Source organism: Gossypium raimondii, chromosome 13, assembly GCF_025698545.1.
Source record: "Gossypium raimondii isolate GPD5lz chromosome 13, ASM2569854v1, whole genome shotgun sequence".
In the NCBI taxonomy this organism is placed as follows: Eukaryota; Viridiplantae; Streptophyta; class Magnoliopsida; order Malvales; family Malvaceae; genus Gossypium; species Gossypium raimondii.
In genome coordinates this window covers 30,919,754-30,940,024 of record NC_068577.1, presented here as the reverse complement: position 1 = coordinate 30,940,024, position 20,271 = coordinate 30,919,754, and the positions used below count along the sequence as shown (strand labels likewise).

At 31.9% G+C, this 20,271-nt stretch overlaps 1 protein-coding gene and 1 long non-coding RNA gene across 2 annotated transcripts; both read right to left on the bottom strand.

Moving 5' to 3' along the window:
* Positions 1-9,864: 9,864 nt before the first annotated feature.
* On the bottom strand, positions 9,865-11,487 carry LOC105782879 (uncharacterized). The gene is made up of 3 exons (XR_008192988.1): positions 10,940-11,487; positions 10,126-10,587; positions 9,865-10,043 (listed from the first exon to the last, which is right to left on the bottom strand). It is a non-coding gene; the product is annotated as an uncharacterized LOC105782879 (long non-coding RNA).
* A 5,743-nt stretch (positions 11,488-17,230) lies between these two features.
* On the bottom strand, positions 17,231-18,926 carry LOC105782876 (1-aminocyclopropane-1-carboxylate oxidase homolog 1). Its single transcript, XM_012607940.2, has 3 exons — positions 18,290-18,926; positions 17,873-18,194; positions 17,231-17,606 (listed from the first exon to the last, which is right to left on the bottom strand). Exons 1-3 carry the CDS (start codon positions 18,847-18,849, stop codon positions 17,358-17,360), a joined length of 1,131 nt encoding a protein of 376 aa, XP_012463394.1. The 5' UTR covers positions 18,850-18,926; the 3' UTR covers positions 17,231-17,357.
* Positions 18,927-20,271: the final 1,345 nt, after the last annotated feature.

Sequence of the window (20,271 nt, the reverse complement as noted above, 5' to 3'; positions counted from 1 at the left end):
GATACTGCAAATGAGTAATCACTTTGGTAATAAGTATTATTTAATAAAATCTTTTACATATTCCTTAATGTTTTTGTCATTGAGTTTAAGTTGGATTATAGTTTCAATTGTATTTATTGCTGTAGAGGCTACACTAGGTATCAACTTTAGCACGATGACTTGTTTAATTATTGGTTATATTCTTATTTCTTTTAATGCTTGCATCCTCTTGATTACCGTATTCTTCAAAATAAAGGAAATGAATTATCTTAATTTCTCTAAAAGAATACAAATAAAGATTGCTGCAGGTTTATCTAACTAGGATGGCATATTGTAATCTAAGAACTTCAAAATTCTCTTTGTTTATGTGGGACAATTGTATGTTTAAGGTTTTATGACATATTTGAGTTATTTTTTCACCATTCTTATTTAGGTGAAAAGATTTTTTGCAATGCCTATTGTTTACACATTGTCCAACTTAGAACGGGTGGGGATCTTTATCAGAAATGAAAAAGCAAAAGTCTTCTTGAATTAAAAATATATATTATCAGTGGAAGAAAAGCATCAGTATGCACACTGTGAAGCACTTGACTGTAGCAAAACAAATACTGATGGTTTAGCACCCTTTCTCTTTCAATTTTTTTTTCAAATGGTAAATAAATGTGTATGGAAATATTTAGGGATTAGAGTTAGGTTTATGTTAAATAAATGCGTATCACATACACTCATGCACACAATTCATCATATTCCAAACTCACAAAGGCTTATATCAGGAAATACTTACTTATTTTGCAACACTAATTCATGTACTCACACTCTGTATTTAGGAACATAAATCACAAACAATCTACTTATACAAACTTGCATGAGTCGATATTAGAGACTCACCTGAGACTCACATTGCAGAAGGTCAAAATCCTCAATTCTGAACTGTCTTTCACGACCCCATAGCATCAACTACTTAAAAGAACATGGATTCACCTTTAAAACCCATTTACAAATATATTGCTAACATCTCATCTACAAATAACCCCCATGCATGACCTTTTAATCATAACTTGCAGCATATACATATCACAGTACCCTTACTCTTAACATGCAAAGTTGTTAGACTTACCAAGAGATAAAACAGCCTTTGTTTATTCCCAAGAATCCTTAACTTCCAGTTTATATAAGAAAAAAAACCAGTAATAATATTTGATATTTAATAATTTAAGAGTCATTTTGAAGGAAGAAGAGACTTTCTCACAAACTCTACTCGCATGTATATAATTTACTTTCGTTTACTGGCTTTTGACAAGTGTAAAAAAACATTAGATTATGCCCTTCGTAATGGTTTATAGAATCCGAAAGAAACATAAATGAGAGTCTTGTCCAAAAACTATTTGTCCAATCAGTTTAATTGGTTTATAACCATATCTAGTAACTAAGACTTGCTCTTAATAGTGTTTGAACAAACTAGGCGTACTATACTTTTGGTAGTAACCTACACAGAGCTTACTTTTCTTTTATCGAATGCTTTATTTTTTTTTGAAGAACACATCAAAAACTAAATCCTAATACACTTTTATGGGAAAATACTTAGTTCACTAAGACATTAGTTCACCATAAGTTTACAATTAGGCGAACTGACCACCAAAGTGCACCAAAATAGACAAGTTCACGTCTACACATCTTTAATTAGGGTCATTAAGATTTAGGGTGTGACATTGATATTTAGTCTTATGTTGATCTCTCATGGTTCCACCATCTCCATAGAGTGCAAGTTCCTTCTCTATGCTATTTTGATAGAGTGTCTATTAATATTGACAAACTTATTGTCAAGGAGATCCGAGATTATTCTGCTAAACATGTAGGACATGTCTTCTTTCCCTCTCTTATCACTAAACTTTGTGAAAAAGCTAGTGTACCTATGTGAATGTCCACCGAAGAGTGCCATACAAAATGTCGTATCACTTTAATTGATATTGGAAGAATTCTAGAAGAAGAATCTCAACCACCACAATCAATGTCATCTATCAAACCAACAAACAATCCAATAGCGCATAACCTTGCATCTACCAGTGCCACCCCAACAACTCATGCCTCACTAATGGACATGATGCAGTATATGTAGCGATAACAACAAGCTTATTGGGCTTATGCTAAATTTTCTGATGATTCTATGTGTTGCGCTTTTGACAGGATTTTCCACAGGCTTTTTGATTTCCTACCTTACTTTCTGGAGCATATACTTGAACCATAAAGCCCTACTGCTAGCGAAGAGCAAGAAGAGCCCGATACCAACACCAACGTCGATAGAGATAGTCATCAGTAAAAGTGGAGGAGCTTTCTTTTTATTTTTAATTTTTTAATTCTTTCATTATTTTTTTAGGATTGATTTGTTGTTGTTAATATTTGTTTTCCTATTTTTTTTATTTGTGTAGTAATGAGGATGTTGATTTCCTTTAAGTTTTTTTTAAGGGAGGATGTTTAAGTTGCTATTTTATGTTTTAATTTCTCTTATTTTCTTAGGTTCTATGATGTTGTTTTAAGATTATGGTGTTTACATGGTGTCTAGGTTGTAATAGAATCAACTTTTTACTTTGGATTTGTTCCAATGAGAGAGCTCAATGAAAAAAGAAATTGCAAAATAATGATAACTTTTTGATGCTAATAGAATTATGGTGCGAGTGCGAACCTTGTTTAATGCACATAGTTCAATTGTTAAATTTTAATTTCTTAGAGAGATCTAAGCGACATAAAGATTTTAAGTTTTTATAATTGGCTTGATAATTCCTTTTAGGTGAAATCCTAGGAGGCTCAGCGATTTACAAAGGATTTAGGCAATTTTGTTGGACCATTTGGGCCTTTTCAAGCCTACCTTGTTAATTATTATCCCTAGAAACCCAAATTTGAGTTGAATGGTCTATTTTTATTAACTTAACCATACATTAAATAGTTATGCCCTTTCTAAGTATTCCTCTTTATTTTTTACCAAATCTTATATTTAGTTTGTCTTAGACATCATCTTGCTCAAGTTTGGAGGAGTTTAGAAAGGTGTATCTTTTTCTCATTGATTGTTCCTAGTGTTAAATTATATGAATTTGTATGCTCTAATTTATCTCAGCTATGACCAGTTTTAATATTTCCAATTTGTGAAAAAAATTGTGTACAGTTTGTCTTGTAATGTTACTGTTGAGCATATAGTTATAATTGGAAAATTTGCCAAGAATTGAGTAACTTTGAGGGATATCTCCATTTGTAAAGGGTTACTACATTACTATTCATTGGGTCCAAGACAAGCTAAGTTTTAAGGTTTTAACCTATCAATTTCCATCTTAATACATACCTTGAACCTAGCCACATTACAACCATGTAAGATCTATTGATCTAGATCGTTATGCCAACTACATTAGTGGAGAGGGGTTATTCAGTTCAACTTATGAAGACATGAATTGAACTTTAGGATTGTTTCTTAGCTTAATTGAAGGAATAGAGATTGATTGGGAAGAACTATTCACACACTCATGAGGAAAGCATTCAAATCAGGCTTTATTAGCATTTTAATACTTGGCGAATTAGGCTTATAAGTGCACATGAGTTAGATATTTGAAAAAATGATTTGAGAGCATTATATCATAGTTGCATGACCATTTGAAGAGTTGATTCTGATTAGCTAGTCTTGTTCGTTTTGTTTTTGAGTCTCTGTGTGTCATTGGATGTTTGGGTCGTGTCTCTTAGGTTAGATAGTGTCATCACTAGGGATGAGCAATGAATTAAGTTTGGGGGTGTGATAACTTTAGGATATAAAGTTATGTTGTTACTTTAAAGCTTATATTTCAATCAAGATAAGAGTGGTTTATAGTATTTTTTTATAGTTATTTTAATTATCTTATGTTAAGTAGTTAATTTTTAAAGCTTTTGTTTTAATAATGTATATCTGCCAAGTGAGATACTAAAAATGTGATTTTTTGTCCTTGAAAGTAGATATTGGAAATGTGAAGAAAAGAAAATGTCGAATTTTAACATCCGAAGCGACAATGTTATAGCAAAGTCGTGGCATCTAGTCTAAAGGGAGTAAATTGGAAACCCCAAATTTAAAGAACACCACATTAGCTCTTAGACTAATTTCTTAGTCTATAAGTAATGATTACTGAAAGTCAGAAGGAATTAGGCTCTGCAAAATTTGAATGGCCCAAGTACTTACAAGAAAAAAAAAGAATAGAAATGGTAAAGGAGAAAAAGATCTGATGTGACGTGACCTAGCTCTTACCATCTTTGGGGATATAAATACATCATTCTCAAAACAAAGTAGTGATAGAATAGCCTGGTACAAGTTGAGAACACCTATTTTTAGAAAAATAGAAGTTGGAAAAGAAGAAGATAAGAAAATGAAGAAAGAGACAAACCAATTGAAGGGAATCACCTTATTTGGCTTGTAGTATCTTCACTTTTCTCTTTATATTTTGTGTTTTTTTCTTATTTGTATCGTGGACCATGGCTAGATTTATTTTAATTGTCTTTAATTTAGTATTTATAGGCTAAACGTTTATTAGTTAGGATAATTATGGAACCTTAATATGAGATTTAAATTAATCTACACAAAATATTTTCAAAAGAAATTCTTGCAAATCCCAGTATCATGTGTCTAAGACCTCAAAGATAAATCTAATCTTCGATACCAGAATGAATAAATCTATTCAGATACAAATAAATAGGTTTTTATTAATTTCTTAGTGCATATGATTTAAGAATTTTGTGATAAACTAGTGGTTAAAGGTAGGAGGGTTGGTTTTTTTTTTTTTTTGATATTATGCATGTCTATTTTACAGTCTATACTCGGGGTTTATGGATACCCCTCCCAACTATGTTGTCTCGAAGGTTCAAACTTATGTTTTCCTTTTGGAAGTGCTATGGGCAACTTATGTTTTCCTTTTGGGAGTGCTATGGGCATTACCATTGCACCCAATTACTTGTTGGTATAGGATACGTCAAAAACCCAGAGATATAAAGGCGAATGGTTAAGGAAGGTGAAAGAGAATCCTTTAAGACTTATATGGTAATTGTTTTAGAGTATTGTGAAAAAAACATGGCTATCAAAGATCTTGAAGTGGAAAAAATAGAATTGTAATAAGAAAAAACAATAAGCGTGTATTTTATTTATCAATAAGGATATTTAACATACTTTTTCAATGTGTATATTTATAGTCATAAAAGTATAAATTATATAAAATTTTACTCTTAATGACATTAAAATTCTAAAATTCATCAAACTTTTAATTCTAATAGACATCCATATATAAAATATTTATAATAATTTTTTGTATTGTTGAAATGATAAATATTCATAAATAATAAATAATTTACAATTAATCCTAATATTTTAAAAAAGTCTCATGCATAACTCAAAGAAAGAATCTTTACTTTTCATTTTTCATCTTTAATGTTCTTCTTAATATAATAAAAAATATTTGATATGTTATTAGTGGATTTTTTTGACTTTACAAACAGGTTTAGAGTTTGACAATTGTATTGTATGATACAATAAAATATAAAAAAAGTAAATAAATAATGTAACACTTACCACATTTTCAAATCCGCTTGTGAAATATATAACACTCCAATAACAATTTATTAAATAATTACCTATAAAATAAATAATAAACTATATAAAATAACATATAATTATCTTAAGTAGTGCCTACGGGAGAACGATAAAAAACAAAACCGTAAAGATTAGACCTAAAAGACTCTAAAAGTTGGATTTAAAAAAAAAGGACCTAAGATATAGCTTCCTATAGGAAACTCTAAAATTGGATCGAAATCAGGCTCAAATTTAGATTAAAAATTTGGCTTTAAACTAAGCTCAAAACATCATTCAAAATTGACCCAAGATCCAGAATTAAAATCAGATGTCTCTCTTGAGTTTCACAAAACCAGAAATAACTCTAAGCTAAAAATAAGACTTACTCGGACCAAATTATATATGTTTTTTTCTTTTTTCTAATAAGTTTAGTCTCATTCGGGTCAAAATAAAGTTTTTTTTATTCAATTTCCACATTCCCATATGAAAATTGACTTTTGCCTTAACTTTAAAGTTCAAAAATCCCTCTTTGCATTATTACTTTAATATTAAAATTAAGGGCTTTCAAATTACACAGAGTAATAAAGTGTTAAAATATAATATTTAAAAATATACAATATAGGAGTTCTTTCATTTGCTAGGGTTTTTTAGCATGTATTTTCTTTATTTCTTTTGTCGAGTTTCAAGGATCATAATCTAGGGTTTGGTTGTTTCGGACAAAGTGTAAGCTCTAACAAGGATTTGATTGTCAATGGAGACAGACATCACAAATCTAAACTTGGATGACGAAGAGGAGGAACCGATTCCATGTGAAAAATATTCAAGTAAAGAATATGATGAACATCGACTCTGTTTAGTAGGAAAAACACTAATTCATTGTGTAGTTCACTTTCCTTCTCTCAAAAGAACTTTGGTTGATCTATGGCATCCATTAGGGGGAGTAATAATCTCAGATTTAGGGGGGAAATGGTAGTTATTTTGATTTTTTACAAGGAGGATATAAAGAGGGTGATGGATGGCATGTCGTGGTCATTCAACAGGAATCTTATAGTTTTTCATTGGTTGGTTAATAGGGAATATCCAAAGCAAATTCCTTTAAATTATATTTATTTTTGGATTCAAGTCCATTATTTGCCATTTGGGGAAATATCAGAGGGATTAGCAAAGCAATTGGGGGATTTTATAAGGCAATTCATACAATATGATGTTGTGTTGATCTCAAGAGGGGAACGAAGGTACATGCGATTTAGGGTGAAAATTGATGTAATACTAGCTTTGAAAAGAAAGAAAAAATTAGCTTTGGGACAAGGACAGTAGGGATATGCCTACTTTCAATATAAGAGGTTTACTTTGTTCTACTTTTTATGCAAAAAATTAGGTTATAGGGAAGATTTCTGTCCGGTTAGGAAATCAATCATGATCCAAGAAGTTAAATTTGGATGGGACTCATCACTAAGAGCACCGTCAAGGAATGGGATGTTCGTTAAAAGCAAATGGCTAAGGAAAGATGTGCCGAGTGGGTTCTAAAGGGGTAGTAATTCTATCGGTATGGAGATAGACTTTCGAAACAAAGAAGGAATAGAAGGAGACAAATTTGCACAAGGAGAATGGCTAATGGGCCAAAAGAAACCATACTAGAGAACAAATCAATTAGGTTTTGTGAAGAAAAGAAAAGATAAAGAACAATGAATAGACATTCAAATAGGGATGATAATTCGAGTGCATTGATTCAACTTACTGAGAGATCGTCAGTCGCTAGTAAGCATGTCGACTGGATGTAATGAAATTATCAAGTTAGAACGTTCATGGATTGGGGTATCCACAGACGATTAATCACCTCCGGAATAAGGTGAGGCATGTACAACCCCAAATTTTGTTTCTAAAATTGAATGAAAAAAGAATGGAAAAAGTTCGTGAGAAATGTGGTTTTACTTATGAATAGACGTCGGAGCGTATGGATCCAAAGGGGGATTGCCAATCGGATGGAAAGGGGAGTATGTGGTGCAATTGAAAAGTTTCTCAGCAAACCATATCGATGTGAAAGTCATAGAAAAAGAAGGAATGTTGTCTTAGAGACTTACAGGGTTTTATGGTGCACCAAAGGAATACAAAAGGAAGGAGACTTGGAACCTTTTAAGGGGTTTTAGGAATTATCAAGGTTTGCCATGAATGGTTGTGGGAGAATTTAATAAGATTATGTTTTCTTTCGAGAAAAGTGGTGGTCGTTTAAGAAGTGACAAAAACATGGCTTGACTCAGGGAAGTATTGGAGGATTGTAATCTTAATGATCTAAGCTTCTCGAAAAAATGGTATACATGGGAAAGAGTGAGGTTGCCAGAAAATAATGTTCGTGAAAGAATCAACAGAGGAGTAGTGAATCAGGCATGGTGGGAGATTTTTCCAAGGTATTATTTAAAACACTTAATGCATGCTATACCAGATCATTGTTTGATCTTGGTAGATTTGGGGATTGATAGCAACAGATACATGACTTAGGGGGAAGGGGGAAGGGGGATTTAGATTTAATGCTAATTGGGCTTTAGAAAATGATGTGAACAACAAATTTAAGATTTTTGGGAGGGGAACTCAGAGGATGTGCCTATAAAGTTATGAATGTTGGGTGAAGTGCTTAATGAGGAAATGGGTAGACTTACGACCAACAAAAGAAAAGAGTCAACTTTACTAAATAAGAGAGTAGCTGAGCTGAACTTAGTTGACCCGGACGATGAAACGCCTGTAGAAATAGAAAAAGTCAAATTGGCATTAAATCTAAAAGCTGATAAAGAAGAGTTATTTTGATAGCAGCAAGTAAAGGCAAATTGGCTCAAATTTGGGGATCAAAATACGTCTTTTTTCCATAACTTTTCGAACCAAAGGAAAAAAAGAAATAAGGTGAAAAAACTAAAAGGGTCGAATTGAGAATGAATCGTTGACAAAGAAGAGAAGATAATGGTGGCAACAAAATATTTCAATGAACTATTTTCGACGTCGAATACATGGAATGATGATAGAGTGTTATCAGATAGTATAATGTGCATTCAAAAAAACATGAACATGGCATTAGTAGAAAAATTTAAAGTAGAGAAAGTGACAACGGTAGTAAAGAACATGACACCTTTAAAAGCATGAGGTATGGACGGTTACCCTGCACTATTTTATAAAAATGCTGGCATATTGTGGTAGATGAGATTTCTAGGCACTTATTCTAAAAGTGAATTCACAAAATTGTATGACACAGTTCAGGTTGATTAGTCTTTGCAATGTTGTATACAAAATCATCTCTAAAGCTATGGTTAATAGATTTAGAACAATACTAGATATATCCATTGACGAAGCACAAGCGACTTTTGTTCTTAGGAGACAAATCACGGATAACACGCTTATTGCTTATGAGATTCTACAATCTTTGAAGTAGAAGAAAAGGAACATGGGGACAATTTGTGTTGAAATTAAGTATGAGTAAAGCTTATGACAGGGTTGAATGGAACTTCATAGAAGACGAATGAGTTTTTTTGAATAATGGTTGAATCTAGTGATGAGATGTGTGCGAACAGTGGAATATTTAGTCTTGTTTAATGGGGTTCGTAGAGAAAAACTAAACCGTCCAAGGGACTGAGATAAGGGGATCCCCTAAGTCCATATATATTTTTGTTCTATGCAGAAGGCTTTTCGTCACTACTAAAATTGGAAAAAAATGAAGGAATTATCAAAGAGGTAAAAGTGGGGAGAGATGGACTATAGCATTCTATTGGAGGAAGCAAGAATGGAGGGGGCAAAGGCTATTAAATCAATATTAAACAAGTACAAAGTGGTTTCGAGCTAGCTAATCAATTTTGATAAGTCACTGATTTACTTTAGTAGTAATGTACAGAGTGATTATAAGGAACAGATTAGAGTGTCTCTTGAAGTAAGAATTTTGAGTAATTAGGAAAAATATTTAGGTCTTCCGACCATGATAGGAAGACGAAAAAAATAAGTGTTTGCAAATTTTAAAGACAGATTCTCGAGACGCATTGAAAACTAGAGTATTCGACAATAATCGCTTATAGGTAAAGAAGTCTTTATTAAGTCAATTTTACAAGCCATACCAGTTTATACAATGTAATGTTTCTTATTGCCTATTACCCTTTTTCGTGAGTTAGAAAACATTATTAGCAAATTCTGGTAAATAAATTCTAAAACATGGAAGGGGATTCATTGGTGTGAGTAGAGGGAGGTGTGCAAATCGAAAGCGCAAGGAGGATTAGGTTTTAGAGATTTGGCTTACTTACATAACAGGGGTGGAAGTTAATTATGAATTCAGACTGCTTATTTGCTCGTGTTATGAAAGTAAAATATTACTCAAATAGTGAATTTTTTAATACAAGTTTAGGATTTCACCTATCATTTACCTGGAGGAGCATATGGTGCGCGAGAGAACTTTTTGAGGTAGACATAGGATGAAGGGTAAGAAATGGCAAATCAATCAATATATGGAACGAAGCTTAGCTTCCAAGGCCTGGACATGGAAAAATAACATGTTAGAATATTAATATCAACTTCACACTAGTAGCAAACTTAATTAATTCTGAACAGATCACCTAGAGGTCAGAAGTCCTAAGAAAGCTTTTTGACGAGGAGCAAGCAAACAGAATTCATACCATCCCAATTGTTGGAGTCAACATCAAGGACATCAGGGTTTTAGAGGGGTGATAATACATGAGTGTACTCAACAAAAAGAGAATACAAGTGGTTGTTTAAAGAAGATACAACACAAATGTAAAAGGAAGTAATGCTACAACCGACGATTTTACAGAACTTCTACACCAGACTATGGAACTTACAAATTGCAAGCAAGATCAAAATTAGAATGTGGAAAGTAATAAATAACTATATTCCTACTCTTAACAACCTTCAATCTAAGAAAGTGAGGGTGATGAACGATTACCCACTATGTCACTCAACGGAAGAATCGGTGAACCATATATTCTGGGACTGTATGTTTGTCAAAAATATCCTGCAAGGGGTAGGGATCGATGCCTCTCCTAGTCCCAAGGCCAAAACTGGAAATTATGGTTGGCAAATCTATTTGTTAGTATGGAAGAAGAACAATACAAATGCCTAAAAATATCTCTATGGGCAGTATGGCACTAAAGAAATAAAGTTTACCATCAAGGTGAAAAACAAAGAACAGTTGGGTTAATCGCATTTATCAAAGCATCCCAGGCAGAGAGTAACCACATAGTTCCAAAAACAACAACAAATATACGATAGAACGATTGTATTTGGAAACCACCGAGAGAAAATGAAGTCAATTACAATTTCGATGCGGTATATAATAGAAACATGCTAAGTTCGGTTACGAGAATCATATTTAGAGACATCGAGGGATATATATTGGAAGCATGCACTTACCAGAGCAATTTTATAGCCGATGCAACCACGATAGAGGCGAAAGCATGTCTACAATCAGTGATGGTGGCTAAGGAACTAGGGTTTCATAAACTGACAGTAGAAGGTGACTTCTTAACAGTCATAAAAAAATCCAAACAGGAGATGAGGACAGATCGAGTATCGCGACGATTGTATAAGAAATAAAAGAAAAAGCACAAAGATTCAAAAGCTTTACCTGCTATTTTTGGTAAATCATGCGGCTCATGCGATGACTGAGGAAAGAAAACAATAGACAAAATTGAGGATTTGGATCGAGGAGGCTCCCCCAAAAACGGAATCGACGACCGAAGAGGATGGAAGATCTCTGAACGACGTTTGAAATAAGTCGGAGGAAATAAGAACAAAGGGACTCTAACGGTTTCTATTTCTACGAAATCTCCATTAAGGGCAACAATGATACAGAACAATTGAAGATAGAACGATGGCTTGTAGAATTAAGGGGTGGGATGCCAGAAAATTTGAACTGCGGGGTGTTTTTAAAGAATAGGATAGTTTAAGTTGGATTTTTCTTCTTGTTAATGTTTTTTTATAATAGATAGTTTCTAAGGTTTTAGTTAATAGGAAATGGGTTTCTTAATTTTGACAATTACACTATGTTTGGTTGGGTGTATTGGCTGGCCCCACCCAATCCCCCCTCATTCCTATGTTTGGTTCATGGTATTGCTAATACCATTGTAATCCATTATTGATTTAATCGGTGGACTTCACCGATTTGTAATCCATCCATTTTGCCCAGATTAGGCGCCGCATAGGTTTACCATCCCTGTTATACCCTCCCATCGGCTTCCCCTTTGTTTCTCTTCTATTCCTTCTAGCCTCTGCCGATTTCCTTGTTGGTAAATTAATCCCCTTCAGATTTCCTTGTTGCTGAAGCCTTAGCTGCAGCTTCTTCAAGCTTTCGAACTGTACTTTCTGATTTCCTTGTTGGTAAGTTAATGGGTTCTTCAAGTTTTCTTCTTTTATGATATTATTGGTATAACTGAGTAGTTTTTCCTTGTTGGTAGTTAATCCCCTTCAGATTTGTTTCACTCTGCTGATTCTACATGTAATCGGTTTCCCCTTTTCTGATTACAGGTTGTTCTTCATCGCACTGTGCCCGAATTTGGTCATTTACAGGTTATTTTTCCATAGTTATTTTGTTTTTGGGTGAGGAATTGTTTCTTTTAATTCTTTTTCGAGTTGAGAAAATTGATAGTCTCCTTCCTGTTGAAGAGCATTGGGGATTTTTTTTCAATTGATTAGTTTTTCTTTATTATTATTATTACTGGAAATTCCTTTTGAAAATCAAAAGAGTGCAAATATAAGCTCTTTCGTGTTCTGCCTGATCAATATCATAACCATAAAAGTGTATGAATAAAAAGAGAATGAAACAAATAACAAATAATGAGCCCTATAGAGATAGACAAGCATAAAAACATTACTCTTCAACCTTACAACAGTTCAGGGTAGAAAAACATTGTCAACTTGACACAAATAAAATCAATTCAGTGAACACACTATTGCACATAAAAACCGTACCTTCTTCTATCTATACTTATTTTCCAACATGTTTCAGAACCTAACCAGTACATAACCCTCCTGGTTTCCCATAAAAGGCTAAGTAAGTTTGGCAGTTGGTTCAATTATAAACACTTCAAAATTGAAATTAGAAGATTTAAATTAATCCCAAAGCAAAAAGTCAGTAATTACTGTATAATTAAAAGTCAAGGAGTTCACATACAAAAATAAAAATCAAGAACCCCAGAACTAAAGGAGTGATAAAGTCAACAAACATACCCAGAACTTCATTTGGAAGTTCAACAAACACCCAGCAGCTAAAATCAGGGGGGGGAAGAAGGAATTAACTTGGAAATTTGGGATAAAGATAACAAATTTGAAAAATTAGACAAATCCTGTAGTCCTTCAAAAAGTGGGCACTTTTTGTAGAATGATAAAAGAAAACTGCTCAATTGTATATTGGATGCTAACGTATTGTTATATACAAGTAAGAAAATGGAGTAACAGAAAATAACAGAAAAATAAACTACTAACTAACTAACTAACAAGAAATTAATTTAGAACTATATGACTAACACTTTTCTTGTGCCCTTAGCCCTCTTTGCTGTATTCTCTAACAATCCGGCTAACTGAAAGTGAGATCGTGCTGTTATTGATGATTGATTCCTTGTAAAAACAGACGATGGGAGAAAAATTAAAAATAAAAATAACCTACACAGACAAAGAGGATGAGAGAACAATTTTCCTACCTTTTTTTTTACTTTATTTTATTACTGTCTACCTAACTCAATTAAAAAATTCAAAGAAATTATAAAAAATATATTTATAATTTTTATATAAATTTATGAGAAAATAAATGAAATTTTGATTCAAATGTTAATAATAATATATTGAAAATTAAGTGTCTTATATATCTTATTAAATGTTGTTTAATGTGCTTTAATTGTTGTTGTCAATGATAAATTACTCTATGAATTAGTCATTGTTATCTATGGTGATTATTGATTACAATTTTACTAAAAATGTATTTATGGATTATGATTTATAAAAATATTATTACATTTTAATTTTTTAATTGAATTGGGATTCATTTAATAATCAAAGCACATTTAAAATAGTAATATAAATTATAAATAAATATATTATTAACTTCTTTTTTATCGAAAATACAAACTTTTTATAATTTTCCCTCATAGAAAATTATAAATTATTTTAAATAAAAATATAAAATATAAATAAATATGTATGATTGATACAATCAACTAATTTCGTAAAGTACTATTAAGCGAAAGCATGTTTATAAATAAAATTGGTTCTACTTTCTTTGATAGCAGTGGCACTAATAATGGTTCAGTTTGTTTTCAAGTGTCGATGTTTTATTGATTGTAGTTTTAGTAATTTTAGTTCTAGTGTTTCCTTTTTCTTTTTTTTTAGTTTCATTTTTTAGAAATTTACTGAGGAGATTATGTCATTTAGGGGATTGATTTTGTTAATATAAGGGAGGGCAAGCAGGGATCTAGCTTCCCTTGAATAAAAATTTGTAACAATTAATTTTTATTTGATAATGTGTAATTGCAACTTTAATTCTTTGATAGTGTCTTCTAATTTTAATATGTTGCAGTAATGGCCGGTCTGCCTTTAATTGCACAACGTAAGGGCGTAAAAGAATTGGTATTGCATTGACACTATGGTTGGAAATCTGTAGAATTGCGATTTGGTTCTTATTTAGAATGGGTGCCAGTCTTAGCCTACAGACTTATAGACCAAGGATTAGGTCCTATACCTTAGATTTTTATGCAAAACGGGATTATGTGAAAAGGCTTGTATATGCTAGTGATGAGACTTGGAGGATGGAACCAGCCAACCAAATGTTCGATGAATGGCAAGCATCTAGAAATTAGTTAGGTTTAGGGACAAATTGAGTTTGAATTAATTTGTTGATGTTATTTTATGTATCTAGTTTATGAAACTATGGTGGTGTTTGATTAAAATTCTGTATTGTACTAAACTTTGTTGAATTATAATTTAATTATCTTTTCATGTGTTATAATTTTAAATTTAGTATTGAGCATTTGATTCATGATATTGAACTAACGATATAATATTATAAACTGTTCACCTTTTGATTCATGATATTAAAAATAGTAAATAATGTTAATTTGTTTTTCTTTTCTTAAGATAATTATGTCTGGTGTTCCACAATCACATGCTTCTTCTCAAGCTTCTCGAGGAAGCAAAAGAAAATGGGTTCCAGAAGAAGATGCAGCATTGGTTTCTTGCATGGTGGACTTGCACAATGTAGGAACAATTAATGCTGATACCGGGTTCAAAGCCAGTTATTTGAACGAGTTGGAAAAAATGCTAGAGAAGGCTTTACCAAGAGCAATGTTGAAGGCGAAACCAAATATTGAATATTGGATTAGGTGCCTAAAAAGGGAATGGTTAGTCATCTATGACATGCTTAATGGCCAAAACAATAGCGGTTTTGGTTGGGACGAGCATAGGCAGCTCGTTGTTGCTGAAGATACAGTTTGGGAATCCTATGTAAAGGTAAAATGTATTTCAAGTATTTATTTGTTTTTTTACAAAACTTATAACTAATATGATTTCCTCATTTTTTTAGAGTCACAAAGAAGCCGCTCAGTTCAGACATCGTTCTTTCCCTTACTACAACCAGCTTACCGCCATATACGCTAGAGATCGAGTGACTGGGAAAGACGCTCAAACAGCTGCCGATGTTCTTGAAGAAATACATGCTGAGGATGTACCTACTACAGATATGAATGAAGAGAGAAACACATTCTATGACTGCGAAGCTGACGTCTCTTTAGACGACATGGATGTTTCTGGTACGGAGCCGCGAGGAGATAGAGACCAAGGGGGTTCCTCATCTTCAAACAAGAGAAAGAAGAAATCTGATGCTCGTGATAATGTGTATTCTTCATTTGATGAGGCTGCCACTTTGTTGGCCGAAAACATCAAGGCCGTTGGCGATCAAATCAGTAGGAGTATTGCCTCCGAGGTGGTAGTTCAGCAGAAGTCAGAAGAATATCAAAAGATGGAAAAGAAAGCTTCACATTTATATTCAACCTTATGGGAAATTGAAGGTTTATCCGACGATCAGCGGTATGAAGCTTTGACTAAAATTCCAGATCATCCAACTCAAATGATCGTTTTCTTTAGTTTACCTTCATGCTGCGATTAGAATGGGTCAAGATTTCTTTCTCACCATTAAAATCGATGTTCAAACTTTTGATGTTGTAAAACTATATAACATATGGATTATGATGTAGAATTTCATTTTCATCTAACCTTTTCTTAATATAAGTTAATTATGTTTATGCGAATATAATTCTCAAGTTATATTTTGATTTTAGTAAATTCATATAAGAACATTTTATTATTAAGAATTTTATGAAATTATATATCATTATTAAATTATATTTAATATTAATTATTTTAAATTGTATAAATTCATATAAGAAAAATTATTATCAATAATTTTATGAAATTATATATTATTATTAAATTATATGTAATAATAATTATTTTAAATTATACAAATTCATATAAGATAATTTATTAGTTATAATTATTTTAAATTTTATTAAATCATATATTTTAATTAAAATATATTTAATATTAATCATTTCAAATTATCTTTTATAGTATCATATATTATGATTTGAGTAAATTCATATAAGAATATTAATTATTAAGAATTTTATTAAATTATATATTATTGATAATAATAATCTTATTAAAATTTAAATAACAATAACAATAATCATTTACCAAAATAAATTTATGCTAAGGGTATTCTAGTCATTTTAGTTTTTTCCATTATGCTATTACACCTCTATTCCATTCAACCAAACGCAAGATTACTATTACGCCTCTATTCCATTACATTCAACCAAACAGTTGATTTGCTATTACACCTCTATTCCATTACACCTCTAATCCAATACAGCGAACCAAACGTGCCCTTACAGTCTCTTAGGAATGAGTTATGGTTACTATTTTTTTCATTAATTAAGGGTCTGTCACCGCTTTGTGGTGATTGACTACTTAGGACACGTGCCGATCATGCAGTTTTGTTCTTATCTTTAAAGCACTAATGGCAACCACTCAATATTTTATTTAAAAAATTTCATCTTTCCTTGGCATAAAAATTATTTAGATGAATCTAAAACTAAACTTCTAATTTTTTAGTAAAATAAACAGCATTAAGGGATCAAAACAAATTTGTCCTTACAAAACTAAAACAAATTTCAAATTTAAACTCTAGAACTAAACTAAAATTAATTTAGCTATAAATCAAATTTAAAGATTAATTTAGTACGAGAAATTGATGTAGACCCACTAAACCATACAACATAAAACCCCAAATAAAAAATAGGTGTTTACATATTATAACATTTGTGAAGATACATTTTACACTTGGAGTAAAAGTGCAAATGTAATTTGGTTTTTCTCTTAGAGCTTTCTTTTCTTTTCTTTTTTTTATAGTTTATGTCTCTAATTTTAAGAAAATTTGAACCATTTGGTGCTTAGCTATCCCTTGAAAGAAACAAGTATAATCTACTATGAATTTTGTTTCATCTCATGTCCTCCCACCCATTTTCATATTCATCTTTTTTATTTAATTTAGTTTTGGAGATTGATCCCTGTAGAAATTTGGAGGGTTTTATGCAGATTTAGCTAGTGGCTTTACATGATCAGGAAAGTTCCGAGTAGAAACATTTACTCATATTTTGAATCTGATAGGGATAAAAAAGATGTTTATTAAGATAGGATTTACATCCATGAAACACAAACCATACTACGAAGGTATTTGTTATTATTTATTTAAGAGTAGTGGATTTAAATCATAACATAATTACAATTTATGAAAAGAAAGTGCATTCTCGAGTCCACCCACGGATTTATAAGAGTTGAGATAATTCAATATTGTGGTGTCTTCATATAAAGGTGGGTTCTGTGGCGATAGCAATTGTTTTAAGGGGCCATAAACCCTGTTTGATGGTTCTGAATGTGTTGAGAATAAGCATGCCAATGAAATTCTCGGCCCTACACTCTTCGCTAAAACCCTATGCTCAACGCTTCTGAACTTGTCATTCGAGATTAGCTGCATCAAAGGCATTTCAAAACTATTCATTTCTATTATTTATTTTTAAAAAAGCATCCTTTATTTCAATATTGGTATGAAAATATCATCTTTCTTATAATCAAATCAAGCTGACTTCAATTTATAAAAATTCCATCAAGTTTTACCTTTTATTAATTCAATTTTCAAGTGAAATATATATTAAAAATATGAAATTTTGATTAGGCTCTTATGTCAAATATTGAAATACTAAGACAGTGCATAACATCCAGGGTCTTTTGCCATACCTGTAAGAGGTCGCCAATATTAATTATGAGAGCTCCTTCCAATGGAGGGACGTCAATCCAGTGATCTTGATGAAGAACTTGAAGGCCTCCTATTTGATCTTGTAAAAGGATTGTGAGGAAGTCAGGATCCCGGTGCCGAACATGTCCTAAGGTCCGCTCAGGTTCGGGGCATGGCGGATAATATTGACAACCAAAGGTATGCCCTTCCAGGCACCCTATATCTTTGAGGTGGTCAGGATCCAAACCCAGTGCCTCTGACAGCAACTCGAAGATAACATCGCCTATGCTTTGAACATGCTTCGAGTACTCCACCAGTATCTCTCTGCATTTTCAAGCTCATGTGTACAATTCTATCACTAGTTTTATGACAGAAAATCATGTGTAAAAAGCTTTTCTCCCAAAAGCTAATGTGTTTACCTGCAAACAGAGGGATACATCTTCGGTGGCGGAGGATTGGGAGCCATGACACAAATCAAGGTGTCTCTCCAGCTCGCACCTTTGGACTGATGCAAATCGTAGTTGGTGTAATACCTAACGATCCCAGTCTCACGCGAGTAATAGTTCATCTTCACCTCTCTGGGTTGTTCATGGAATCTCCGAACACCTTCAAGGACCTCTCTCATCACATCCTGTGGGATCCCATGGTTAATAACCTGGAAGAATCCCCATTTCTCCGATGCCAATCTTATCTTATCAACTATCTCTTTCCGTAAACAAGGATCAGAAACATGTTTTAGATCTATGATGGGAACCTGGAACCCATGTAAATTATGACCGTTTAATGTTGGATGGTCATGGATATATTCTCGAGGCATGTGAAAGATTGGAGGGAGTTTAACTACGCCGACGTCGACCAGTCCTTGAACGCCGGCTTTAGTATCGTCGAAGGCTTTCACTTCTTTTTCTCTGTCGTAATCTTCGTGTTCTTTCTTAGGCAACATTATCTGCTCATCGTTGCCTATTTCCATTTCCGCCATGAAAAAAAATTTGTATTCAATACCTAAAGAAGTTTTGCTCAAGTTCCAAAGCGTAAGGTGTGACAGCTATACCCAAACCCCCCACACATGCATATACATATATATATACACGTTTGTGTGTGTGAATAGGTTTTTATGTCATCCATTTTAAATTTTCAAAATTAAATTTATGTTAAGTTTTTTTCCTTTTAACTTGGTTTACATTAATTTATTTTTTCAATTTTTTGACACTGTTAAATTTAGAACACTTAGCATGCTGAAGTTGAGATATATGAGAATGTTGATGTCATTATTAGAAAATATAATAAAAAATCTAAACAAAAGTTGAAATTCATCCAAATCTTTTATTTGATTCCTCAACAAACATGAAGACCAAAAGAAAAGAAAAAAAAATGAACACCAACACCCAAACTACAGAACTAGACAAACAACAATTATTTCATTACCTAACATTAGCCCAAAAAATTATTATAGAAAATATTAGCACAAAATTACAAATCTAGTTGAAAAACTCCAACTTAAATATAATTGCTTTATATTTTCTTTCATTTCCTAGAAGAATCCATGGCTGCCTGCGGAAGCATTCAACGCATCTTTGAAACCCATTTCCAGAAACTTCAAACTTTATATTCTCTTGCTAAAAACACATCTCTTCTCACCTTAAAAATTTTAAAGCAATTTAATCCGTATCAATTTCAAAAGTGAACAACTAAAAAATGTAATTATCATGTTAATGTCTTCATCAATTGTACTAATTTTGATTGGTAGAACAATAAATTTAGCCTTCAATATTTACATATTTTTCATTTTAATCTTAATTCTAAAAATTCATCAAACTTAGCCTCAACATTTATATGTTTACATAAAATCATGGAATAAATTTGATAAATTAGGACCAAATTGACAAAATGTGTAAACTTTAAAAGTTAAATCTATTATTATACTAATCAAAATTATGTACAGTTAAAAGGAAAACATTAACATCATGATTAATTATTCTTAGTTACTTACTTCTAAAATTAACAAGAATTAAATTACTTGATTTTTTAAAAGAAATCAATTTATTCGATTTTACAATTAAAAAATGGAAGAATCCTTTTACCTATTTTCTTTCTCGACAACGGTAGGATTAATATTGCAATTCATTAGAACCGCCGAGTAATAATTATGTTACATCTTAAATGTTAAGAATCAAGTTTTATAATACCTACATCCTAAATATGGGTTCTCTCTTAATTTAATTTTAGGTTTAAGTCTGTACATTATCTACAGATTTATTTTAGTATAGTTCATATATGTTTTTATTTTTATTATAATTATAATTATTTAAATATATATTATAGTAAAATTTTAAAAAGTATTTGTGGTTGATTAGACTTGTTAACTTGATTTCAGTTAAATCATAGTTAATTATTCAAGGAA